This window comes from Lathamus discolor, chromosome 6, assembly GCF_037157495.1.
Source record: "Lathamus discolor isolate bLatDis1 chromosome 6, bLatDis1.hap1, whole genome shotgun sequence".
NCBI classification, from domain to species: domain Eukaryota; kingdom Metazoa; phylum Chordata; class Aves; order Psittaciformes; family Psittacidae; genus Lathamus; species Lathamus discolor.
In genome coordinates this window covers 74,391,757-74,415,654 of record NC_088889.1, presented here as the reverse complement: position 1 = coordinate 74,415,654, position 23,898 = coordinate 74,391,757, and the positions used below count along the sequence as shown (strand labels likewise).

The following is a 23,898-nucleotide window of genomic DNA, read 5'->3' as shown; positions in this document are numbered from 1 at the left end:
AAGCACAATGGCAGAACAACAGCTTTAATCCAAGGGGAAAGACCGGTAAAAAACAGAACTTGAGGCGCTTGGTCCCAACACCTGGAGGCTGCAGGAGCGGGAGGATGGGGATGAATCCCTGTGCTCCCAGCCTTACCCCAGGAAGGTGGAGATGAAGACGCTGGTGTCCAGGTTGAGCGTGGCGTGCCACCAGCGGTCAGGGAAGTACAGGACCTGCCGGGAGGGAGCAGGGCGGCCCATGGGTGGCCCTCCCAAGGGGAGTGCAGAGCCGGGGTGCTGCGGGGCCAGTCGATACTCACTTCCCCGGGGCGGAGGGTGCACTCCAGTGGCCGCTCAGCCGGTGGCAGCGTGGGGTATGTGTGGTGGAGCCAGGCCAGTGTTGTCTCGTTGGGGTGGAAGTGGGGTGTTTTCTCCGGTGGGTACAGAAACCAGCGCTGGAAGACACCGGGACACACACACCCCATCCCCTATTTCCCCTCTAGCCCCTTGGGCTCAGCCATTCCCCATGCTGGGGAATGCCTGTTGGGGTCTTCCCTTTCCCCCCACCTAAATACACTTCCAAAAGCTCACCTTCCTGCCGAAAATCACCTCAGAAAAGCCAGGGCCGTGCCAGTGGAAGGGAACACCAGAGCCTGAGCCTATGGCAGGAGTGGGGAGGTTGGGTGCTGGGGAGAATCCCCCCACCCTGGGGCTGCCCGCACCCACCATCCTGGCCAGCAATCCTGATCCCACCTGCAAGCCCAAAGCTGTAGGCGAGGCTGGTCCCCGGGATGCGGAAGGGGGGGGGCACGTACTGCTGGAAGAGGGGGCCCCACTCCGTGAGGTTGTTGTCCCCGAAGAAGTAGAGGGTGTCTGGGGAGGGGCAGAGGGGGAGGTTGAGCCCGGCGAGGCGGTGGGTGCCGGTGGTGCGGAGCAGGACGATGCTACCCACCACTGCCCAGCCTGCCCGGATCCTGCGGCTCCAGCAGCTGCTCCACGTACTCCGTGAAGGGCACGTCCACTGCGGGCAAGGGCGGGTGTCAGACCGGTGCCCCCGGCCAGGCTCTGCCCGCCGGGTCTCGGACCCCCGCTGCTCACCCTTGCGGTAAGAGTAGGTGTTTGCCGTGCTGAGCCGCACCGGGGAGGACCCGAAGGCCGCCAGCAGCTTCTCCCGGGTGCACAGGGCTCGGAAGGCCTGGGGAAGGAGCGCACAGCGGGGATGGGGTGATGCTGCCGCCGCCGCTCCCGGGGCACCGGGGGGTGTGTGTGTCCCCAAGTCGTGCCCGGACCCCCCCGGTCCCTATCCCGGCACTGACCGAGTTGTCCGTGAGCCCTTGGAGGATGACCGGCCGGGAGAAGGCGAACCTGGGGAGACACAACAGCCACAGCGGGTCCCGCACGGGCGAACGCACCGGGACCTGCCTCCCTCCTTCTGTCCCGGCACCCCCGCCTGGGAGCCCCTCTCGGTTTAGCGGCCCGCCCGTACCGCTGCAGGAAGAGGGGGTAGGTGAGGGAGGCGTCTGCCCGCTCCACGGTGCACCGCTGCTCCTCCGGCACTGTGCCCAGCAGCCTGCAACGGGAGGCTCCGCTCGCCACCGGGCTCGGTCCCGGTACCAGCTCCGGCTCCAGCCCAGTTCCGCCCCCCGCGCTCACCAGCCGCCCCCCGGCGGGTCGGTGCATGCCGCGGGCCGGGCCCAGGCCAGCGGCAGCAACAGCCGGAGCAGCCACCGTGCCGCCGCCATCACGGACCTGCACCGGCGAAACCGGCGGACTACGCTTCCCGGCAGCCACCGCAGGCTGCCCCGAGCACCGCCATTGGCTGGGCGCGGAGCTACGGGTCCCCGCCGGGGCCATAATTATAAGCGCCACAGTGTCTTAAAGGGGCCACGGCATCTTAAAGGGGCAACAGGAACGTGGGCACCATAAGCTTCAGAGTAGCTGGGACCTGGGCTGGGACCGGGGACCGAGAGCGAGCCCCGGGCCCCGCTGCGGCAGGATACCGCACAGACAAGAGGCAGAGCTCAGTTCAGCTGGTGTTTTCTTTTAATTCAGTACAAAAGTGCCGGTCAGGGGGCTGGGCGCACACAGGGCCCCTATTTACACACAATAAATACCAGAGGGAGGCACGGGGCGGGGAGCTGTACCCCCCTGCCCGCAGCCTCCCCGGCCGGGCAGTGCTGCTCAGGTGTACTCGCAGAGGTGGCCACAGCCTGCAGGGCAGTGGGAGCTGGTCTCCAGCCACTTCATGATGTGCTGGAGGTGTCCGCCGTGGCTGCAGCCCTGGCACCACACGAAGAGCCCCTTCACGACGTGGTGGCAGACAGCACACATGCTGGCACACTGCCGGCATCTGCATGGGCAGAGTGGGGAGCATGAGCGGGGCAGCCCTGGGGAGGGCAACAATGGGGAGCAGGAGGCACCCACCGGATCCTCCTGCCCCCCTGGGCCTCCCCTTGGAGGTCCCCACCTCCCTGCCCTCACCGATCGCAGATCCAGCCCCTGTTGCTCATGGGCCGCTTGCAGTTGCTGCAGTTGATGTGCAGGGTAGTGGACGCCTGGTTGAGGCAGTTGATGGCACGGCATGTGCTCAGCTTGATCACCTCGTTGGAGATGTTCCAGAGCTGGAAGCGCTGGAGCAGGTCGATGTAGGACGTGTACCAGTGCTCCTGGGAATGGTTGCACACATCCAAGCCTTGACAACCCCCCAAAAACTCCTGAGGACTCCAGCCTTGCATCCCAAACAGAAAGGATGTGGGGACGGGAAGAGGCATCCTTCCCCACATGAACAGGCCAAGGCCACATCCCCCTGCAGACAGCCCCTTGGGTCCCTGCTGGAGGCCTGAAGCTGCCCACCCAAGGTTAGAGCCAGCCTGGAGGAGAAGGGAGGAGGCCAGAGGCCAGGCAGGATCCCATCCCATTGGGATACACCACCCCTGGGTCCCACCACAGAGTCATCTCACAATCACACCAACTTCCCTGGAAGGGAAGGCTCAGATCTGACACAGCCAGGAAGGGGATTCCCAGGATCTACCTGTGTCTGCTCATCGATCTCCTTGCGGATGCGATCCCCCAGCACGATGAGGACAGACACGGCCGTCTGCACGTCCCCCTGCTCGGCGTAGAAGAGGAGTGTGTCCCGCACGATGGGGTTGAAGAAGTCTGAGGGCAGGCGGTTCTCGTACAGTGAGTGCGAGATGGAGATGAGGGAGAAGGACTCCACAGGGGTCAGCGACACTGTCTCAGCCTCGTTGCCGCTGACGTGAGGGGAGTCAGCCTTGTCCTGCAGGTGGTCCAAGGCCGATGGGTTGTCCACAATCTCATGGCGCAGGGGGAAGGCTTCCTGGGGAAGGCTGTATTCCTGCTCTTCAGCTGCAAGGAGTTTCAGGAATGAGAAGGGAAGGCCAGCTCCCTGCCTGGTCCAGGGAACACCTCCCAGCACCCGCTGTGCACTCACCGTGTGGGTTCTCATGGTCCATCATATACAGGTCATCCTCATCCGCCTCCACATCTCCCAGCAGGTAGTCTGCAGGGACATCACTGCCCTCCGTCTCCTCGTTGTCTGTGTGATTGATGAGCGAGAGAGAAATCAGCTCATTCTCCCCTTGGACACATGGCTGGATCATAGAATCACTGAATGGTTTGTGTTGGAAGGGACCTTAAAGCTCATCCAGTTCCAACCCCACTGCCAGCAATGGGGCAGCCACAGCTTTTCTGGGCACCCTGTGCCAGCGCCTCAGCACCCTCACAGGGAAGAGCTTCTGCCTAAGAGCTCATCTCAATCTCTCCTCTCTCAGGTTAAAGCTTTCTCCTTGTCCTGTCCCTACAGGCTGTTAAAAGCATGCTCCCTCGTGTCCTGCCCCATGCGGGGGGCTGTGTTCAAGCCCCACACCATGGTTGCGTTCCTGGCTCCGCAGCCACCACCACAGGGGCAAACTGCCCGTCTGCAGCACTCCAGGCTCACATGCTGCACGTGGGGGCTGCAGCAGGTTTAAGCCCCACAATGCGCAGGGTAAATCCGATGGTTTATCGTATATCTACAGCTAAGGAGGGAAGAGCTGTAGGACCTGGGCTGCCCCTGCCCCACGAACGTTACCCTCATTGTTCATCAGCGTGGAGGAGGAATCCATGAGGATGTTTTCCGAGCGGCTTTCTCCTTTGCTACGGTCCAGTCTGGACTCGCTGCCCAGCCCAGAGGGGATATCCTTCAGGTTAAAGCTAGGAAAGAAGCCAAATTTCAGTCACAGAAGTTTACAGCTTCTGCTCTAGCCCGCAAACAGCCTGGATAGAGGCCTCCAGTTGCAATCTGAATGGTGAAACTCAAGATAGGGCAATTTCCCCAAGAGCACAGAAGTCAGCTGCCCCGCTTGGCATCTTCCTGAAGGTTTGTGAGCTCAGCAGAGGTTCTTGACTCCCTCTTTTAACATTTACCTTCAACTCAGAGGCAAGTTCAGGAGCAGCCTTGATACAAGATGCTTTGCTGTTTGCAAAGCACCAATGCTCCCCACCTTCACAGACACAGAGAAGGAATCATGGAATGGTTTGGGTCGAAGAGACCTTAAAGCTCACCCAGTTCCAACCCCCTGACACAGGCAGGGACACCTTCCACTAGACCAGGTTGCTCCAGGCCCTGTCCAACCTGGCCTTGAACACTGCCAGGGATGGGGCAGCCAAAGCTTCTCTGGGCACCCTGTGCCAGCGCCTCAGCACCCTCACAAGGAAGAGCTTCTGCCTAAGAGCTCATCTCAGTCTCCCCTCTGTCAGGTTAAAGCCATTCCCCCTTGGCCTGTCCCTACAGCCCCTTGTCCAAAGCCCCTCTCCAGGTTTCTTGTAGTCCCTGTAGGCACCAGAAGCTGCTCTAAGGTCTTCCCTTCTCTTCTCCAGGCTGAACCAGCCCAGCTCTCTCAGCCTGGCTCCAGAGCAGAGCTGCTCCAGCCCTTGCAGCACTTCCGTGGCCTCTTCTGGACTCGCTCAGTTATGGAAGGGAATGGAGTTGAAGGACAGCTGAGCTCTTCAGCGTGCTGCCCGCAGTGTTTTAGTCAGGGACAGGAACCTGCTGCATGCAGGGCTGGGCCGAGGAGAGCATTTCCTTTGATGTTACTTGAGGATTTGCCACTCACCCTGGGAACCTGGCCCTGCAAGGTCTGACAGCTAACATGCAGTCCTCACCCCTCACTTTCAGGTCATCAAGAAGAAAAACAAGTCTTCCTACTTCATCAGCCTGCGGTGCGGCTCTCCATGCCAGAGAGCAGCTCACAGAGCTGTCCTCTCCCTTTGAAAGGCAGAAGACAACCTCTCCATGACAGCAGTGAGACAGTTTATCCATCCCCAGCCCTGACACGGTCATTAATGAAGTAACCACAAAGCTGGTTTCAGTCCCACACACCACCACAGCTCCAAGCTTTGTTTAAGAAGGGCAGAGAGCACAGCACAAGGCTGCAGAGCTCAGGCCTGGGCTGGCCATCACTTCTCACTCCCACATGGAGAATGGGCTGCATTCAAACGGTGCCAACCTGCAAACCAGCATGACCTGAGGCTGGGGAGAGTGTCCCTGCTGCCATTCCGCAGCTGGCTGCAGCTCCAGCCCCCCTGTTACCTGTTCATGAGGGGGAGGGTGGTGCTGCCCTTTCCCATGCTGTGGTTGAGGTTAGTGGACGACACGGTGCCAAGGCTGCAGTAGATAATGCGCAGCATTGTCCAAGTTTGAGCCACCTGCATGAGAGAGCTGGAGTCAGACCCTGACAAGTTACAAACCCTGTGTAGCCACGTGCCTGACAGCAAACTCTCACCATCAGCCCATCTAAAGCTGGACAGGCTTGTGGGGGGCTCAGTATTCTGAGCAATGATCTATGCTTGTTGTAGGTGATGGCTTTGGTGCCAGGCAGAGGTCACAGAGCTGCCACCCAGCTCGGGTTGAGCACCCTTCAACCTCAGCACCAGCCCTGGTCTCAGTGGAGAGCCTGCAGCCCTGGCCTCACCTGGTTGCGGTCCAAGCCCTTGGCCACCTTGGCATTGTGGTCGCAGAGCTCGGGTAGGGGCCGGCCGGCCAGCGCGTACTGCTTGGCCGTGTGCACAAACCAGTCCATGCTGCCGCTCTCCACGTCTGTCTCAAAGACGCTGAGGGCGCTGGAGGAAGAGATGTACTCAAACTGCTCCGTGGGGTCCAGCTTGCGCTTGAAGAAGATGGGGTGCCGCCGGTCGCCAATGTAGGGCTTGCGGTTGGAGTCGGAGGAGATGAGGCTCTCCTTGGCGGCGAAGGCCAGGTCCCCGTAGAGGCTGTAGCATAGCCCCTCAGGGTTGGCCCTGTCAATGGGCTGGCTGGCGTCCTTGAATATGTGCTGGTAGAGGGTGCTGTCCTTAGAGCCCGACAGGAGGAAGTACGGGTCGTGGAGGTGACGCCACACGATGCCCGTGGTGACGTCCTTGTGCTCCTCGAACATGGCGGAGGGGATGAAGGGCCGCCGCACGTCCCAGACGTAGATGTTGTGGTCCACCATCATGGAGCACGTGGCGATGTGGTGTTTGCACTCTGGGCGCCACTTCACCCGCGCCACTGAGGCGATGGTCTGCACGCAGTAGATCTCCTTCGCCCGCGTGGTGTTCATGTCCCACACCTTCACCATCTTATCCCGTCCGCCTGTTGCTAGCCAGCCCCTGGAGAAGGATGGAGGAAAGATGGTTAGATGCCAGCTTGGGCCAGGATCTGTGCTTGTTCATCTCTTCTTTCCCACAGTGGCATAGGAACATTCACAACACAGATATGCCAAGGGATTGTTCCTCTCATGTGCTGCCCTAACACCTCCGCTCTCCAACAAGCAGGTCAGGCAACACCTCTCCTTCCTGGCCCCATTTAAAGCCCTGCATCTTCAAGCCACGCTCATCTGAAGGGCTCCCAACCAGACCAGGTCCCCCTACCCCTGGTTTCCACTTGCCAGGGCCAGCAGATAGGGAAAAGGCCCAGTAGGAACAGACTTCAAGACCTCTCTAAGCTCATGAGAAGTTGCAGCACTGCCAGACGGGGAGCAAGGAGGGACCCACATACCACAACAGCTATTTCCACACACACCCCAACTGCCTCCAGGCAAAGGCAGGAGGGAAACATGATCAGACACAAGCAAGGCCTGATCAAACACAAGGAAGCCATGTCCCAGAGCAGCCATGCAGTGCTCTCAAACCCAGCACCCAAGCAAAAGCCTGCCCTGGCATGGGGGCAAACCAGCAACTTGTTATTCCCAACCATTCTGAGGCCCATCCAGGGCCTCAGAAGTGCCCAATTTGTCAAAAAACAAAGCCAAAACACCCCAACACCCCCCACCCCCAGATCCTCAAAGCAATCATTGCTCCCATCATCCATCAACAGCCCAGCCCCTGACACAAGGCAGCAGGATATCAAGAGACCCTGCTTTTCCCCCAACCCCATTTTTAGGGCCTCCCTCGCCTGTGCTGAAGCAGGGCCCAGCCCCAAACAAACCTGTCCTCTGGGTGCCAGTCGCAGCAGAAGACAGGTCCATTGTGGGCTGTGAACATCCTCTCATAGCGGTCGGGCCGGCGGATGTCCCACAGCTGCACGTTCCCATTCTCAAAGGTGGCAGCAAAGGTGAAGTAGTCCCGGATGCTGAACTGCACGTCCCGCACACTTTCTGACTGGCCTGAGCGGGCACAGAGGGTGAGGTGTGGTGTGACAAGCTCCAGCAAGGCTAAAAACCCCACTGGAAGAGCCATGGGGGTCCCCAGCCCACGGGGGAGAGGAAGCAGGGAGTGATGCGGCCACCTTCAACCTCCCTGCAGAGCCATCCCACTGGGCAGCCAAAACAGTCAGAATCATGGAATGGTTTGGGTTGGAAGGCACCTTAAAGATCATCCAGTTCTAACCCCTTGACATCAGCAGGGACACCTTCCACCAGACCAGGTTGCTCCAAGCCGTGTCCAACCTGGCCTTGAACACTGCCAGGGATGGGGCAGCCACAGCTTCTCTGGGGACCCTGTGCCAGCGCCTCAGCACCCTCACAGGGAAGAGCTTCTGCCTAAGAGCTCATCTCAGTCTCCCCTCTGGCAGGTTAAAGCCATTCCCCCTTGTCCTGCCCCTACAGGCCCTTGTCCAAAGCCCCTCTCCAGGTTTCTTGTAGCCCCTTTTAGGCACTGGAAGGCTGAAAAAAACCCCACCAAAAAGTTCCTCCCTGCCTGCTCCAGACATCCACTCCTGAGCAAAGCCTCCCCCTGGGCATACAGAAAGGGCAAAGCCACAACCTCTGCCTCTCGACAGAGTAAGGGGGCAAATAACAGCCCATGTTCCTACCAGAGAAGGTGCTGACAGAGTCCTTCTTGCGCAGGTCGAAGCACTTCATGTAGCCATCCTGGGAGCCGCTGAGGAGCATGTAGACCTCGGTGGGGTGGAAGCAGACCTTGTTGACGGTGCGCTTGTGCTCGGTGAAGAGCTGGTCCTGTTTGTTGCGGGACGGCTTGCCCAGGTTCCAGGTGACCACCACACCATTGGTGGCAGCGGTGGCCAGCAGGTTCTCGTCCATCTGGTGCCACACCACGTCGGCGCAGCTGAAGTTCAGGGAGGGTTTGCGGCCGACGCGAAGGTTCAGCTTCTCCACAAACTGCTCCTCCTCGATGGAGTAGATCTTGAAGATGTTGCGGCCGGCCACCACCACCTGGGCAGCATCGCGGCACACGCTGATGGCATTGGCAGGGGCGTCCAGGTGACAGAACATGGTCCGGCCCGTCAGGGCATTGCCCCCCAGGGCCGTGGTGACCCTGGCCATCTTCTCCATGGCCGTCCTTGGGGCGCACTCCCCTCTCCAGGAGCTGGCTCGGAGGCTCGTGTCCTCGCTGACCGCATTCACGCTCACACGGCTGCCCTGCTCCACCTCAGCCAGAGCTGGGAAGGGACAGGCTTGGCTCCCGCGGCTCCTGGCAGGACCAGGCAGCTCCAACCACAGCTTTTTGTAGCCACATCAACAGGAGGTAAGAGGCTAAAGCCCGGCTGCGACCTGTGGGAACAGATATATGGCCCCCCGCTGGGCTTCCCCTCTTGGTGCCTTCTGTAACTCCTGCCCAGAGAGTTCTTGAAACCCTCCCTGGGTTCCTGGCTCCCTCCTTACTTCAGTGGCCGCTGGTGACGCTACAGGATGTCGACTGCAGTGTCGTGGGCTGAAGGTGAGCAGAGTCTCCAGCAGGTGGTTGGGTGAAATGAGCCCGCAGTCATCTCCATGAGGCGCTCCTCGCGCCCCAAACCCCTGCAGGAGGCAGAGGGGCTCACCCTGCTTCCTAGCAGAGGGGGCCAGCAGCTCCCCTTGGGCATGGAGCGAGCCAGGGCACTGGGAAGCTGCTTTGGGATGCCCAAAGGCCACCACAAACCAACCCCCCCGAGCCGGGCTGAGCCCCTGCCCTGGCACTGCACCTTCCCCCCAGTTCCCCTGAACCCATAGTCCCCCTCCTCAGGGCCCGCCCCTGACCCACAGCCTCCTCAAGGCCTCCTCAGGACCCCGTCCAGCATGCTCAGAGCCTCCTCAGGGCTCCCTCTTGGCACTCAGGGCCCCCTCACAGCCCGAGCCTGCCCCACTGCCCCCTCAGGGCCCCCTCACAGCCCGAGCCTGCCCCACTGCCCCTCAGGGCCCCCTCATAGCCCGATCCTGCCCCACTGCCCCCTCAGGGCCCCCTCACAGCCCGAGCCTGCCCCACTGCCCCTCAGGGCCCCCTCAGGGCCCCCTCAGGGCCCCCTCAGAGCCCGATCCTGCCCCCCCCAGCCCACTCAGGGCCCCTTCAGAGCTCTCAGAGCCTATTCCCGGTCCTCCGCCATCGCCCAGGCCCTCAAAGTCCCCTCGGGCCCCGCTCGGGGCCCTCAGAGCCCCCGGTGCCGTACCCGGTACCCGGTACCCGGTACCCGACCCCAGCAGACGCCGCCGCCGACACGGAAGCGCGCGCCTCGCCACGCCCCCTTCCGCCGGGGAGGAGCGCGCGCCCCGTCCCAAGCCCCGCCCGTAATTCGGGCCCTGCCCCCCCCGGCGCTGAACGGGGGGGGGGGGCGGGGGGAATGGGGGGGATGGGGGGAAATGGGGGTGCTGAGGGGTATGGGGGTGTCAGGGGGACATATGGGGAGAACCGGGGTGGGGACGTGAGGGGGACGTGGAGTGCTGCGTTTGGAGGTACCGTGGAGAGAGCCGGGGTGTCAGGGGGGTATGGGGTGCGATGGGGTGAGGGTGCAGTGGGGGAATGGGGCTGCTGGGGAGATATGGGCTGAACTGGGTGTGGGGGTGCAGGGGGGAAATGGGTGTGTCGGGAGGATACGGAGTGCATTGGGGTGGGGGTACACGGAGGGGAATGAGGGTGTCAGAGGGAGAGGGGGTACATTGGGGATGCAGGGATACACTGGGGGGATATGGACTTACACTGAGGTGTGGGGCTGCTTGGGGGGGTTGGAGGAGCCCTGGTGTAGGGAGGTACACGAGGGTTTAGGGGTACATGGGAGGCTGATATGCAGGCAGTTACAGGGGTACACTGACGGGTGGGTGAGCAGCGGTTGAGGGTGCAAGGGGGAGTGGGGGGGGTATGTGGGTGCACTGCCATGGGGGGCTGCAGAGGTGGGTATGGGGACACCAGAGCCCCAGCACTGTGCCTGTTCGGGGGATGTGGGGCCGTGGGGGTGAGCAGGGTTGACGACACCCCCCAGCTGCAGCTGTCCCCTGCTGCTGTCCCCTCCACCCCGTGGGGGGACCCTCCGTGTGCCACAGCCCCGTCTCCGGTCCCTCACACCCATGTCCCACGGGCACCGGTGGGTTTTGGGGTTGCAGGCTGCTCCCTGCCCCTCAGCCCCGGTGGCTCCAGACGCATCCCAAACCCTATTCCAAGGTCACGAGGATCCTTGCACCATTTTGGGGCCAGAAAGGGGCATTTTGGACAAAGGAGGGAGCAGAGACGGTGGTTGGTGCAGCAGTTCCTTCCCGGCCGGTACAAAGGCAAAACAAACCGAAAGCGTGTCCGTGCCCGTGCCCGTGCCCGTGCCCGTGTCCATGTCCGTGCAGGCAGCCGGTGTGGCAGCGGGGACGGCCACCGAGCCCCGTCCCGCGCCAGGTCCCCGTGGTCACCCCAGCCCCGTGCCCGTTCTCGGCTCCTCCTCTGTCCCCCGCTTGCCGCCAGCGTCGGGCGATGGCTTTCCTGCTGGAAGCGTGCTGGCGGTGGCAGCGTGTCCCAAGTGCCGCCTCCCACCTCCGCTCCGTGCTGCCAGTGTCCCCGCTGTGGCTCAGAGCTGGCCCCGCTCCCCTGGATGCGCCATCCCAGCCAGATGGGTCACTCGTCGGCGTCGATGTCACCCCACCAACCCCACATAAACCAGGGTGCAGCGGAGTCCTCAAGGCGAGGGGGGAAACCAGGAGAACCCGGAGGCAGGATCTGGCCGCGTTGAAGCCGTATGGAAGAGCCAAGTGGAGGCTGCCACTTGTCACCATCCCCCCGGGTACCCCAGAGCCTGCTGTAGCACAAGACTGAAGCAAGCGAGCATGCGAGGGCAGCGGGCGGGCGCAGAGAAACATCCTATTCACCAGGAGAAAGCGCCGGGCATCCCAAGTGCAGGACTGGGGGCTCGGGGGGGACACGCAGCACGAGGGGAGGGTGGCTCAGTGACCCGCTCCAGGAACACAAGGGGACCCATTCAGCCTCCACCGCTACTCATGGGTGCCAAAAACAAGCATCGTCCTCTCTCCCATCCCTGGGAGCATCCTTTGGTCCCCAAGAGCATCCTTGGCAGCAAGGCCATGCACCCATTTGGCGCTGGGGCAGAGGGGGAGCAGAATGCGGCCAGAGGGGGTCACACCACTGTTGCCTTCCCACTTTGGGTTTCCATGATGTCCATTCGTCTGTCCAGAAGGGATTGGCAGGACACTGGGTGGAGGACGGGCGATGTTGGCAGTGTGGGGGGAATTTACAGGGTGCCCGGGGGGGGGGGCTCTGGCAAGGGGTGACACTGTCCATATGTCCCCCCAGAGCCACGCGTCCCTCCGGGTGTCAATGTGGGGGATGTCCGGGGTCGGTTGTATTCAACGGTGTCTTTTGCATCCCCAAACAGACGGAAAGAAAAGGGGGTGGGTGATGTCAGATGGGGCGGCAGCGGGAGCGGGGCGGCCGGGGCCAGCACTACTCGATCACCATGCAGCACGGGAGGTGCTGGGAGAAGTACTTGAAGAGCTCCGGGGTGGCGCCGGGGCAGTTGGTCAGCTCCAGCTCCTCCAGCTCCTGCAGCTGCACCAGCCCTGACAGCCCCGTGGTGGTCAGCAAGGGGCAGCCTGCAAGGGGACAACATGCACTGTCACCCCCGAAACACCAGCACCCAAATAAACTGGCACCCCAAGAGCCCGGTTGTGGACCCATCCCCAGGGAGGATGCCTGGGGGGACGCTGGCTGTCCCAAGGCTGTCCCCACATCCAATGTCTCCCTAGCCCAATGGGGTCCTAGCCACCCCATTCCTAGGGGAGCAAGGGAAAGGATCTCACCAGCCAGAGAGAGGAGGCGCAGGCTGCCCATGCTCAGAAGATGCTTCAGGCCAAAATCCTGCACCTGAAAAAGAAAACAGAGTGCGAATGGGGGGGACAAATGGTGGGGACAAATGGGAGGTGACCACCATGGGGGCTCAGCAATGCTGAGGCAGGATGCTGGGTGCTGGGGCAGGGATCCTGAGCAGGGTGTGGGATGCTGGGGCAGGGGGTAAGGAGCTGGGTGCTGGGGCTGAGTCCTGCTGAGCTCACAGGAGAGCCCCACTTCCCAGCACCAAGTCATGAGGGCCCCAGCTGGTGCAGGGCGCCCACCCTGAACTCACGGCCTGTCCCCAGGCCGGTGCCGGCTGCCCTGCCCTCCCTGCCATGCCAGCCAGGACGGGCACAGCCGTGTCCCCCACCTACCTGGCAGCACCAGCGCAAGTAGAGGCTCCGCAGGGACGACATGGTGGACAGGTAGCTGAGGCCGGTGTCGGTGATCCGCACGCACCTGATGGGACACAGGGTGACAGGGCTGGTCGGGAGCAGGGCACCCATAGGTGTCCCCAGACCATGGCCTCACGTTGCACCCATTGCTTCCAGCATGGCACGGCATGGCTTGGCATGGCTCAACGGGATGCAGCATGGCATGGCATGGCATGGCTTGACATGGCACAGCATGGCTTGGCTTGGCATGGCATGGCATGGCACGGCTTGACAGGGCACAGCATGACAAAGGTTGGCACGGCACAGCACAGGTCAGCACAGCACCATACCTGTCGAGCACCAGCTCCTCCAGCTTGTGCAGGTCGCAGGCAATGTACTCCAGGGCCATGTCAGTGATACGAGGGCACCAAGAGAGGTCGAGGCTGCGCAGCTTCCGCAGGTTCTCAGCCACCAGTTCCACGCCGTCGTCGGTCACCTTGGAGCAGCCCGAGAGGCTGAGGACGCTCAGGTTGGGCAGGCTGTGGACCATGTTGACCACGCCGTGGTTGGTGATCTCCCAGCAGGAGTTGAGGCGCAGGGTGTGGGTGGTGTAGCCTTGCTTGGCGGTGAAGTAGGCGAGCGCCGTGTCCGTGACGTGGTAGGCTTGCAGGTTGAGCTCGGTGAGGTTGGGCAGGAGCTGCGAAATGGCGGCGATGGCGTCGTCGGCCACATTGATGCAGTCGCTGACGCTCAGCGCCGTGATGCGGGCGTTGAGGCTGGACCACAGCCCGGCCTCCGTGAAGTCGTTGCAGCCCGACAGCTCCAGCCGCACCACACCTTGCATCTGCTCCAGCATCACCTGCAAGGGGCAGAGCATCAGGGCACGCTGGGCACTGCTGTCACCCTGTGCAGCACTGGCTCCCTTTGAGCCTTTCCACTGCCACCAGCCTTGACTGGGTCCAGCCTTTGCAGCGGGACTGCCCTCGTGCTGGAGCAGTGTCCTGCTCTAGGACATGGGGGGTTGGACTAAATGACCTTTGAAGGTCCCTTCCAACCCAAACTATTCTGATTCTATGCCAGCATTGGTGGGGAATGGGAGAGGACAGGCAGGGATCCCTGGCCAAGGCCCCTGCTCTGTACATGGTGCTGTAGACAGGGGCGGGATTAATCCCACTCCCAGCATGGGCCGTGCTTGGGTAGGATGTGGCCACGGAGCAGCTGGCACTGCGTTAGGCCATGGTGCAGGGCAGGGGACCTCTGTGGGGATGTTGCTTGGCTCTGTGCAGGACGATGAGTTGCCCCATCTCCACCTGACCCACAGCCCCCTGTCCACAATACCTCCCCACAACCAGCCAGCAGGGATGTCCCTGTCCCCAGCATCCAGTTTATCGCCCACTGCCACATCTCAGTGCCACGGCCACCTCATCTGGCTTTGCTTTCCCAGCAGCATGTGCAGGAAGCATCAGTGGGCAGCAGGGATGAGCCCTCCCTGAATGCATCCTCACCCCGTGCCTGAGACCACAGCACAGGCTGCAGCCCACCCCACTGCCCTGATCACATGCAGGGACTCCCAGCGCTGCCTGCCTGCAATGCTGCTGTGGATGGGGTGGCCTTGACACCTTCCTGCTCCATGCCTGTGGCTGGTGAAAGCTCTGCCCACGCATGTGTCCTCAGGGCCACTGGAAGGACCCACCGTTGCCAGAGCTGAGCCCTCCTGGTCACCACACTGAGGTCACCTACCTCCAACCCTGCATCCGTGATGGTCGACCTCTTAAGGCTCATGGACTTGACCCCCTTCTTGGAGAGGGGGTAGTTGTCAATGAACTCACAAATGTCCAGGTCAGAGACACCCACGAGGCAGAAGCCTTCGAAGCCGCGGACGGCGAAGCCCTGAAGGCTGACAAACTCCTTCTCCCCACCAGGCAGGACATTGTAGAGCTCTTTGGTGTGCAGGACGGGCGTCAAGCCCACCCAGAACTTGGGCTGGTAGAGCACCCGCCGCCATGCCTTGCACACCTGAGCCAGCACGCACTTCTCGCACGCCGAAAAGTACCAGAACAAGCGGTTGAGGATCTTCTCGTCCACCGCCAGCTGCCTCTCTGAGGGCGAGCCGGGCAGCCGCTCCGGAGAGGGCTGCTCCGAGCCTTCGCTCGTGTTCAGTCCCACCAAGGAAGCGCCGGGAGGGGAGGAGACGCCGGCCAGAGTGGCCAAGGAGAGCGGGGAGGCCAGGCTGGGGATGGGCAGGTCGCTGCGGTGTGCTAAGGCCGGGCTGAGAATGGCAGGCACGGAGGAAGGCTGGCACAGGCGGTTTTTGACAGCGGGGGTGCCTTTGGTGATGCTGGCAGAGCCGAGGCCGTTGGGTTGCGTGGGGATCTTCACCAGTCCATTGCGGGGCAAACATGGGGGCTTGGTGTCGCCGTTTCTCGGGTTCGACATCTTCCACAGGTCTCTCTGCAACACAGGGATGAGGGCTGAGAGGCTGCTGGTCTGGCAGGGAGAGCAGGCAGGAAGAGTGGGCAGGGCTGGGGGACATCATGGACCAACAGGGAGGGAGACCCTGGAGGTCCCTGTGCAGGGTCGCAGAGGGGACCAGCCAGTGCAGGGCTGCTGGGCCCCAAGTGGGATCCTCCAGGAAGCTGCGCGGCCCTGGTGTCCCCCATAATAGGGATGGATGGGGATTTATCCCCAGACATCCCCATCCCTCTCAGAGCCTGGGATCCAGCAATCAGTGGCAGATGGAGCAGGATCATAGATTCATGGAATAGTTTGGATTGAATGGACCTTAAAGCTCAGCCAGTTCTAACCCCCTGACACAGGCAGGGACACCTACCACTACACCAGGTTGCTCCAAGCCCTGTCCAACCCGGCCTTGAACACTGCCAGGGATGGGGCAGCCACAGCTTCTCTGGGCACCCTGTGCCAGCGCCTCAGCACCCTCACAGGGAAGAGCTTCTGCCTAAGAGCTCATCTCAATCTCCCCTCTATCAGGTTAAAGCCATTCCCCCTTGGCCTGTCCCTCCAGGCCCTTGCCCAAAGCCCCTCTCCAGGTTTCTTGTAGCCCCTTTAGGCACTGGAGCTGCTCTAAGGTCTCCCCTTAAGGAGCCTTCTCTTCTCCAGGCTGACCCAGCCCAGCTCTCTCAGCCTGGCTCCAGAGCAGAGCTGCTCCAGCCCTCGCAGCATCTCTATGGAGGGCAGAGCAGGCAGTGGTGGTGGCAGAGCTGCCCATGCTCACTGTGCCAGCCAGGCACTGGGCAGTGAGCCCATGCCTGCCATAGCCCTGCTGAGCCCCGCGGCAGTCAGGCAGCTCCAGCAAACCAGGCCAATAAATATTGCAGTGGCAGTGCCCGGCTTCCAGCACCCCCTGCACCCACCATCCATTATTCAGCACATTGCCTTCTATAAATACAGAGGGGAATAATTGATGGGGGCTTGGCCCCCCCTCCTGCCCCAGCTGGTGCCTCGGGAAGAGCTGGACCCCAGCAAAAGTGGCTTCCAGCCCAGGGACCAGGAGACAGGAACATGGTTCCCAAGTCCCAAGGGATGGCTGGCACATCATCCAGACGTGTCTAATGTGACCTGAGGACTCCCTCCATTGCCAGCTTCCCCCAGACCAAGCTAAAAGTGGGAGTATAATTTTAACCACTTGACTTGATTTGGGATGGAGATGGCCAGGCCCTGATGGAGGGGCACTGAGGGAGGAGTGTCCCAGCCGGTGATGCTCACAGCCCAGGTCCATGGACTCTCTGAATGCTCCATTCAGTCAGGGGGTGGGGGAGGTGGCTCCTAAGTGGGGTGCAGCCTAGATCCCTGCTGCCCCCAGCCCATCACTTTCACCCTCACAGCCCTCCTGGGTCAGCAGGGGAGTGGGGATCAGGCACCCAAAAGGCACTGCGAAATTGCTGGCACAGCCAGAAAACCCCATGGGATGTGTGGGACATGGCATCTCCTGGGGATACGAGGACAGGGCTGTGGGACAGGGCTGGTGGGAGCTGCTGAAGCCTCTCCGTTAGTGTGTGTGGCAGACAGCCCGGCCTGGTGGCCTCTGGGGATGAGCCCGGCCCTATGCAGACAGTCTGGCGCCACTCCTCACTCAGATGCAGCCTCTGCTGCCTCTGCTCACTCTGACCCACAGGAGAGCTGGGCCTGTGACGCTTGGGCATGTGTTAAATTCTCTTGAAAGCAGGAGAAGAGGAGGGGAAAGAAGGAAGAAACTTAAAACCAGCAGCTCGGTGCTTGGCAGCAATTAGGGAAGCAAACAGAACATGCACCAGGGTGTCTAACACAGCCACACAGCATAAATGCAAACAGATAATTACCAGGCGGCACGGGAAGGCTGTCACTCCAGCATGGAGCCCACAGCCAGAGCCGTTCAGCACGCTGGTTGTCCCCAGGGGAGAGGGCAGGTGGTGGCACAGGGGCAGCCCGGGGCCTCGGGAGCCCCGGGGGACACTCATGGGAGGAGACAGATGCTGACAAGTCGCCGGTCTGAAATGCAGCCAGTGGGAGGCGTTGGTAACGGTTCCAACCAGCTCAGACCTCAGCTGGTCCCTGAGGCCGGGCTGGGGAGGGGGGGCTGAGTGGGTGCAGCAGCTTTCCCAGTCCTGCCTTGGAAAGCTGAGCCAGGTCCCCCTGCCCCAGGCACTGGGGCTGCCTGTCTGGCTCACAGAAACCCTCAACTGTGAGTGAGCTGGGAAGTCACTTCAAATTGAAAGACGGACAGGGATTCAGGGCTGCTGGGCACAGGCAGGCTCCAACCAGCAGTGGTGGGAGCCTAGGCAAGGCTCTACATGGCTAGAGAAATAGGCAGGCAAGGTTCTGGGCTATCCCAAAAGTAGAAGGACTGTGCTGGGGGGGAGGACCCCAGCTTGGAGAAGGTGGTCTGAGAGAAGGTGGAGAGTGGTTTTCCACTCTCTCCTCTGTCCCTGGCACCATGGGGAAGCGCTGGGATCTGCCTGCTACTGCTGCAGGAAAGCCCTTGTCTGCAGCCCCAGGTTCAATGTACAAAGTGAAAGTACCACATGTACAAAGTGAAAATGTACAATGTACAAAGTGAAAGTACCACATCCCATGGAGACCACAGCTGCTCTATGCTGGGCAGCACACATTCTGCCCTGCCCCAGGACCTCCCTCCAACCCACTGAAACAGCAGAGGGAGAGGGAAATACAAAACTGTCTGCCTTGGAGATGTCAGTACAGAGCCCATCTGATGTTCTGGCATTTCCATGAGCACTTCCGTATGCTTTTTGGTCACCCCAAAGCTGCAGGAGAGCAGAGATTTGACCTTTCTTCCTCACCCCATAACTCACTGTTTGTAGCTCGCATGACTGGGCCAACCACATCATCAGGATAGATCAGCACTTGGTACAACCATCTTTACTCTGGGATCCCACAGGAAGGGCCCAGCTTTGGACGTTCCCCCCAGCATGCTCCCTGCAGCTCTCACGGGCCACAGCTCATGGGGAAAGCACTTGCCAGCGGTGGAGTGCTAGCTCCGAATCCACGGTGGGAGGAACCCTGACAAAAGCAAAGGGCAAAGTCTTTCAGTCTTCCAAATTCACTCCAGGGTGCACATTTCACAGAAAACGTCATTGCCACAGAAGTCACTCCATTCATAAGGGTTTTGTCATCCACAATGAGCAATGGTGCAGTGGTGGGGGGCGGATTTGACGCAGGAAGAGAGAAGAAAGAAGAGGGTCGAAGAGCCTGTCACTACAAACATTACACAGACAATGAAGATGCTGGGAAGAATAGGATGAAAGCTGCCAGGAAGACAGCGCTTGTCCAAGCTGTTGGTGAGTTTACCATCTCCGTGTAGCGTTGAAGAGGAACGAGGGCCTCAAGAGAGAGGCAGGATAATCAGTTACCCTGTTCGTGCCACCCTTGTGCGGGTGTTCGCTGGGAGACCCTGGGCTGTGGCAGATGAGACCGGTTGGTCAGAGAACGTGAACGGGTCTGCCCTGCTGGCCGGGTAGAGCCGTTCAGCACCACAGACAGCGGCCGGGCCGAGTTCAGCACCGCGGACAGCGGCCGCTTTCAGTACCGTGGACAGCTGTACTGTGCCTCGGGGCCGCGGCACCCTACGAGGGCACCCAGCAAACGTGTCCGTGCCGGACCCCTCCGCCCCAGCGGCCCCCTGCGAGGATCCGCCATTCCCCACCAGGTCCCTGTGAGGACCCACCATTGCCCTTCAGGTCCCTGTGGGATCCTTGCTATGGCCCCAGCAGTCCTCTCTCTTGCTGCGAAGCCTTGTTATTGTCCTGCCAGAATCCAAACCTGCTGCAGGATTCTTTCTGTAGAGCCACTGCTTCGGTGACAGAGCTGCTCGGCAGCAAGCAGCCATCACTCATGGCTTCCTGCACACAAACACACACACAAACACACACACACAAGCACACAGTCACGTCGTCAGAGCCTCAGGAGCTGGCGGATGCACCTGATGTGAGCCTTGGTGTTCAGCTGCACACATACATGCACACATCCGCGCACAAACAGAGAGAAGAGCATGCACGCACACACACACAGAGGGTTGCATCAGCTGAATTCATTAGCCCATCTATTTTTACTAATGCAGCAAATCAAGTTGATCTACAGGCAGAGAAAACACACCCGAGATGTGGTGCTGTGGCAAGGCTTTTGTCCAGCACTCTTGTGGGGAACAGCTTTCCAGGACTCCCTCAGCTCTACGCAACATCCCAACCAGCAGCAATGCCAGGCAGGGTCTTGCTTTGGAGGGCTGAACCTGCAGGCCAAAGTGCATGGTAGTAATAAAGACATCTCACTACAAAGATTGCCTTCCCCAGCAGCACTTAGTGGGGTGGGAGCTGCCTCCTGCTCTTATCCACCAAGTCAGACCACTGCCGTGCTGTGAGTTGTGCATGTATGGCCACTGGCCTCCAAGGCCAGGTCACCTCAGAGGGCTTGGATCACTCCAGGAATGTGAAGGAACTACAGAAGGCCCTGAGGAGCCACTGGCTCCCCTGGCGTTGGAGGGGCAGTGGCTGTGTTTGGGGAGAGAGAAGCTGTACTTGTGTGTGCAGACATGGGTCTGCAATCCAGGGCTCAGCACTCACACAAGTCAGCTGGGAGAGAGGCTAAGAGCACAGCTCCAAACTCAATGCCGCCTATTCCCCCACCGCACAAGCCAGGAATTCGTGGTGGGGAAAGACCTTGCTGCTCCGTGTGGCCCTGGAGACCTGCCATTTGTGTGATGGGAGCCAGGAAACTCCTTCCCAAGATTACCCTGAGAACTCCTTGGGAGTCTGGAGGGCTGAGATCAGCTTTCCTGCTCCCTTGTTGGCTCCCAATAATACCAAAGAGGGCATCCCACCTTGCAGTGGACAAAGAGGCTGGGAAAACAACCGGTTTGAGTCCCATTCCTGTTGGATGCTGCTGTCAGTGGTTGGCTGGCTGGTGAATCCATTGCGGAGTCTCAGGCAGCTCATGGCCAGGCAGTGGAGCTGTCACGACCAGGTGTCCCCAGCACTGCTCTGCCCCAGGTCCCACAGCTTTCTTAACAGCAAGACCTGGAGCCAGGTTCTGTGGGGCCAGCCCTGTGCCCAGGGAGCTGGGGAAATGCTGGCTGAGGGGCTGAAGCCAAGCTCTGCTCCAGACCCACCACATTCTGCTTGGCTGAGAGAACAGCTCATGTCCAGGAGCATCAGGAGACGCAGCTCCGGAACCCAAGCCCTCAGCATGGGAAGCTGTAAGGAGGAGGCAGAGCACCAGCCCCCCCAGCCCGGCCAGGCAAAACTTCCTTGCTCCGGCTGCCACAAGCCCTTCCTGCAGCAGGATTTGTCTTTTCTGCTAAGACCCAAATCTCCCAAGACATCAAGCCCTGACCTCCCTCCCTATCCCAGGCAGCCCCACATCCCCTCAGGAGGAACCCCCTGCCCAAGCAAAGCACAGGATGCCCAGATCAGGGCAGAGCTGGACCTCAGCCTCCTCTGGAGGTCCCAGCTCTCAGCACCATGGGAGGATGCTTGTCCTTCAGCCAAGCTTTGCCTGGTTCCCCACCAACTAAGGACAGGGGAAGAGGGAACAGCTCCTCTTGTGCCAGCTCCTGCCCAGCCTGGCTTCCCCTCACTACAAACCCAGCCAGAGCTTAACCGACAGCACCGAGTGTGTTACAGCCCTTCTCTTTGTCCCTCTTGGGCCCAGGAAAGGGGTGAACAAAAATGCAAGATCCCACAAGGAGAACGGAGACCATGGCCCATGGCTGCCACTGAGCCCCCTCTCCCCAGGACACAGATGTCCCCTCGGGCACTGCTGGGACTCGAGTTTCTTCTTCAGCCCCCTTGATCCCCCCCCTGAGAAGGCAACAGCCATGCAAGCAGCAGTGCCCTCTGCCCTGGGGCTCAGGAGGCTGGCCAGGAGCCGGGGTTGAGGCAAGGTGGGCAAGCACTTTTCCAGCATGGAGCTAACACCACTAGGCTCATGGGACGCTGGGGCATCCAGAGCTCCTTGCTGCAGGCAGCTGTGAGTGCTAAATGCCAACACAGGCTCCGAAAAACTGCACCCTGGAAGCAAAAGCAAGAGCCTGATCCTGCTCCCCCAACCAGGAGCTGAGCACAGGTCACACTTCCAACAGGCAGAAAGCCTGGAGAAAGGGCTTCTGATGTCCTGAGCCCTCAGCACTGCTGGCTGCGGAGTGCCCAGAACAAGTGTGGATGTGGTCCTCGTGGTGGGTAGGCAGAGGCTGGCTGACGGTGGGATGCTGCTGAGGGAGCCCTGCACACCCGCGCACTCCATCCTTCTCCCTCCCACACCACTGACACCCACTCACATCCAGAATCCCCTTTTCCCTTCTCTGGGCGCTGCTCCATCTGAACAGGCAGCAGTGGGGAGCAACAGGGCATGGCTTGGAGATGGCTTGGGAAACTGGGGTATGGGAATGGTGCCATGGTTTTGCCATGGAGCTGCCAGAGTCTGAGCCAGGCACTGCTCAAATCTGCAAAGCACGAAGGCAGGATCCAGCCCCCCAACTCAAAGTGATCCAACTCCAGCCCTTCTCCTGGCTGGAGCATGGCCACATCCCCATGAGATGGTCAACATGGAGGTGACCCCACCAGAGGGGACAAGGGGTTCTTTTCCCTCCATCTGCCACCCCGTATGTGCCACATGGCCCAAGAGAGAGTCCCTCCATCCCCAGGAGCAGGATCTGGGGATGCTCATCCTGCTGCTCCCCACTGCACGGGGAGCTGCTGGCACAGGGAGGGGAGCAGGCCCAGTGGATGGCGAAGGATCGATGTGGGGGAAGCCAGCTCGGGGAAAAATAGATATCTAGCTCATTAAAAATGGATGCTCAAACGAGTCCTCCCCACTCCAAAGCCACCTCCCTCCCTCTTCCTGGTAGCCAGAGTGAAATCAGCAACCAGCTTTCAGAGGAGGGGAGATGCCAGCACGGCACAGCTCTCGCTCTGTGCCTGCTGCTCCCATCCTGCTGTGTGCTAAGACCCTTTGGGTACCAGGGAGGGGACCCAATAGCCCCTGCACCCCAGGCAGTGTGGTTATGGAGCAGGACTTCTTCCCGGAGCATTCCTGCTGCAGGGACTACCATGCTCTACCGCCTGGGCACTGCCATGTCCCACCAGCACTGGTGCCAGCCCAAGAGCCAGAGGTGCCCCGGACCAGTTCTCCATGGCACCCATGCAGACGATGGGAAACTCTCCCTGGTTGCTGCCACAACGCCGTGCCTCAGTTTCCCCCATCTATGCCTGGCCCAACTCTTCCATGGGGCTCAGCCTGCCTGGCCCCCAAACCCACCTGGCCTCAATCACAGACCCCTTCATTCGTCCCCATCCCCTCCCTTGCCCAAACAACCTGCCCTGATCCCTCGCCCCCATCCTGGTTGCTGAGGTGTCCCCAGCCCCACACTGGGCTCTGGGGGACCCTGCTGTGGGGCTCAGCCCCCTTGGCCCTATCCCAGCCAGGACCTTCCCTTCCTGTATCCCATGGGCCTGGGGATGGGGGTGGCTGCCCCTGTTCCCCCCCAGGCGTGTGTCACCCTGCACACAAGAAAAGTCCCACCAAGGTGTTGGGGGGCAGCTTTGGGGGTGCCAGTGGTACCACCAAGGAGGACAAGGGGCAGTTTGGAGTTGGGGGGGGGGGGAAGCAGCAACTCCACACCCGGGTGACACTGTCCCCACAACCATGTCCCCCCCACTCCCACCCCAAAACATCCCGCAGTACCCACCCTGCCGCCCCTGCTGCTGCCCACTCGGTGATGCTCGGCCATACCGGGGGGGGGGCATCACATTAACCCCCCACCCCCCAGCATTCCCCCGGTCCCCAAACCAGGGCGCTGGGGGGGGGTGGGTGGTGATGCAGCATCACTGAGGGGGGGGTCACACCGACCACCATCCTCGGTTGAGCTACTGTTACCCGGCGGGAGATGGGGGGGGGGGGGGAAGGGGGGGGCGCTACCGGACCGGGAGCCCCTGGGCCGGGCCGGCTCCGCCGCCGTTATATAACGAAGCTCCATGATGCGGGATGCGGCGGCGGGGGATGGATGCGGTGCCGCTGTCGGTGTCGGTGCCGGTTTCAGCAGCACCGGCACCGGCTTTGTGTTGTGAAGGGCTTTCCCGGGCGGCTCTTACCTCCAGCGCCGTCTCCCGCAGCTCATGCCATGCCTTGTGCCCGTCCTCTCTCGGTAGCAGGAAAAAAAACACCGGGAAGAAAACCGGGAAAAATTCTCCCCCTCCAAATCCCCGCTGGAAAAGGGGCCGGATCCTGCCCGGCCCCCGCCCCAGCCCCGCTGAACAACAGGAAAAATAAGCGGGGAGGGGGGTGGGAGTGGGATGGGGCCGGATCCGGGGAGGATGGAGAAGGGGGGTCCCTCCTGCCCGCCAGCCCGGGGAGCCGGAGCTGCACACGCACACGCGCGGTTCACACACGCACACGCGTGTCAGCAGCTGAGGCTGTTAAAGAGACACGGTCGTCGGGAGCGGTAATGGATCGAGGTGGGATCGCACCGGCACCAGGAGCGGCGAGGTGAGCGGCGAGGCCACCGGTGAGAGATGCGGGGGGG

General features: G+C 61.2%; 4 protein-coding genes across 10 annotated transcripts; all 4 read right to left on the bottom strand.

Annotated features, from left to right (window-relative positions):
- Positions 1 to 8: 8 nt before the first annotated feature.
- JMJD8 (jumonji domain containing 8) lies at positions 9 to 1,765 on the bottom strand. 3 transcript variants are annotated; one of them, XM_065683697.1, is made up of 9 exons: positions 1,633 to 1,764; positions 1,466 to 1,549; positions 1,296 to 1,344; positions 1,078 to 1,174; positions 932 to 1,000; positions 706 to 852; positions 571 to 638; positions 300 to 434; positions 9 to 213 (listed from the first exon to the last, which is right to left on the bottom strand). In XM_065683697.1, the coding sequence occupies exons 1-9, from the start codon at positions 1,719 to 1,721 to the stop codon at positions 133 to 135; spliced, it is 819 nt and encodes a 272-aa protein (XP_065539769.1). In that variant the 5' UTR covers positions 1,722 to 1,764; the 3' UTR covers positions 9 to 132. The 3 variants fall into 3 exon arrangements, with proteins under 3 accessions (XP_065539769.1, XP_065539767.1, XP_065539768.1); XM_065683695.1 differs by having other exon boundaries at positions 733 to 852; positions 1,633 to 1,762; XM_065683696.1 differs by lacking the exon at positions 706 to 852 and having other exon boundaries at positions 1,633 to 1,765.
- Positions 1,766 to 2,004: 239 nt separating this feature from the next.
- On the bottom strand, positions 2,005 to 9,921 carry WDR24 (WD repeat domain 24). 5 transcript variants are annotated; one of them, XM_065683689.1, is made up of 11 exons: positions 9,852 to 9,921; positions 9,084 to 9,218; positions 8,273 to 8,972; positions 7,448 to 7,625; positions 5,955 to 6,630; positions 5,573 to 5,688; positions 4,073 to 4,194; positions 3,434 to 3,538; positions 3,011 to 3,348; positions 2,461 to 2,849; positions 2,005 to 2,329 (listed from the first exon to the last, which is right to left on the bottom strand). In XM_065683689.1, the coding sequence occupies exons 3-11, from the start codon at positions 8,751 to 8,753 to the stop codon at positions 2,161 to 2,163; spliced, it is 2,574 nt and encodes an 857-aa protein (XP_065539761.1). In that variant the 5' UTR covers positions 8,754 to 8,972; positions 9,084 to 9,218; positions 9,852 to 9,921; the 3' UTR covers positions 2,005 to 2,160. The 5 variants fall into 5 exon arrangements, with proteins under 5 accessions (XP_065539761.1, XP_065539765.1, XP_065539763.1 ...); XM_065683693.1 differs by having other exon boundaries at positions 2,461 to 2,645; XM_065683691.1 differs by having other exon boundaries at positions 9,845 to 9,862.
- On the bottom strand, positions 9,793 to 11,426 carry LOC136017501 (acanthoscurrin-2-like). Its single transcript, XM_065685815.1, has 2 exons — positions 10,949 to 11,426; positions 9,793 to 9,989 (listed from the first exon to the last, which is right to left on the bottom strand). The coding sequence occupies exons 1-2, from the start codon at positions 11,424 to 11,426 to the stop codon at positions 9,793 to 9,795; spliced, it is 675 nt and encodes a 224-aa protein (XP_065541887.1).
- A 641-nt stretch (positions 11,427 to 12,067) lies between these two features.
- FBXL16 (F-box and leucine rich repeat protein 16) lies at positions 12,068 to 15,308 on the bottom strand. The gene is made up of 5 exons (XM_065686239.1): positions 14,613 to 15,308; positions 13,223 to 13,731; positions 12,873 to 12,957; positions 12,468 to 12,531; positions 12,068 to 12,260 (listed from the first exon to the last, which is right to left on the bottom strand). The coding sequence occupies exons 1-5, from the start codon at positions 15,306 to 15,308 to the stop codon at positions 12,112 to 12,114; spliced, it is 1,503 nt and encodes a 500-aa protein (XP_065542311.1). The 3' UTR covers positions 12,068 to 12,111.
- Positions 15,309 to 23,898: the final 8,590 nt, after the last annotated feature.

Coding starts and splice junctions, on each gene's coding strand:
- JMJD8 (XM_065683697.1), bottom strand. CDS start 1,721: ATGGCGGCGGCACGGTGGCTGCTCCGGCTGTTGCTGCCGCTGGCCTGG. Junction 1,550..1,632: donor GACCCGCCGGGGGGCGGCTG/GTGAGCGCGGGG, acceptor CTCCCGTTGCAG/GCTGCTGGGCACAGTGCCGG. Junction 1,001..1,077: donor CACCTACTCTTACCGCAAGG/GTGAGCAGCGGG, acceptor CCTTGCCCGCAG/TGGACGTGCCCTTCACGGAG.
- WDR24 (XM_065683692.1), bottom strand. CDS start 8,753: ATGGAGAAGATGGCCAGGGTCACCACGGCCCTGGGGGGCAATGCCCTG. Junction 7,626..8,272: donor CTCTGTCAGCACCTTCTCTG/GTAGGAACATGG, acceptor GTGCCCGCTCAG/GCCAGTCAGAAAGTGTGCGG. Junction 3,539..4,072: donor CACGCTGATGAACAATGAGG/GTAACGTTCGTG, acceptor TCAATCACACAG/ACAACGAGGAGACGGAGGGC.
- LOC136017501 (XM_065685815.1), bottom strand. CDS start 11,426: ATGGTGACAAGTGGCAGCCTCCACTTGGCTCTTCCATACGGCTTCAAC. Junction 9,990..10,948: donor CGGGCACGGACACGCTTTCG/GTTTGTTTTGCC, acceptor CCCCCCGTTCAG/CGCCGGGGGGGGCAGGGCCC.
- FBXL16 (XM_065686239.1), bottom strand. CDS start 15,308: ATGTCGAACCCGAGAAACGGCGACACCAAGCCCCCATGTTTGCCCCGC. Junction 13,732..14,612: donor TCACGGATGCAGGGTTGGAG/GTAGGTGACCTC, acceptor TGCCCCTTGCAG/GTGATGCTGGAGCAGATGCA. Junction 12,958..13,222: donor GAGGAGCTGGTGCTCGACAG/GTATGGTGCTGT, acceptor GTGTCCCATCAG/GTGCGTGCGGATCACCGACA.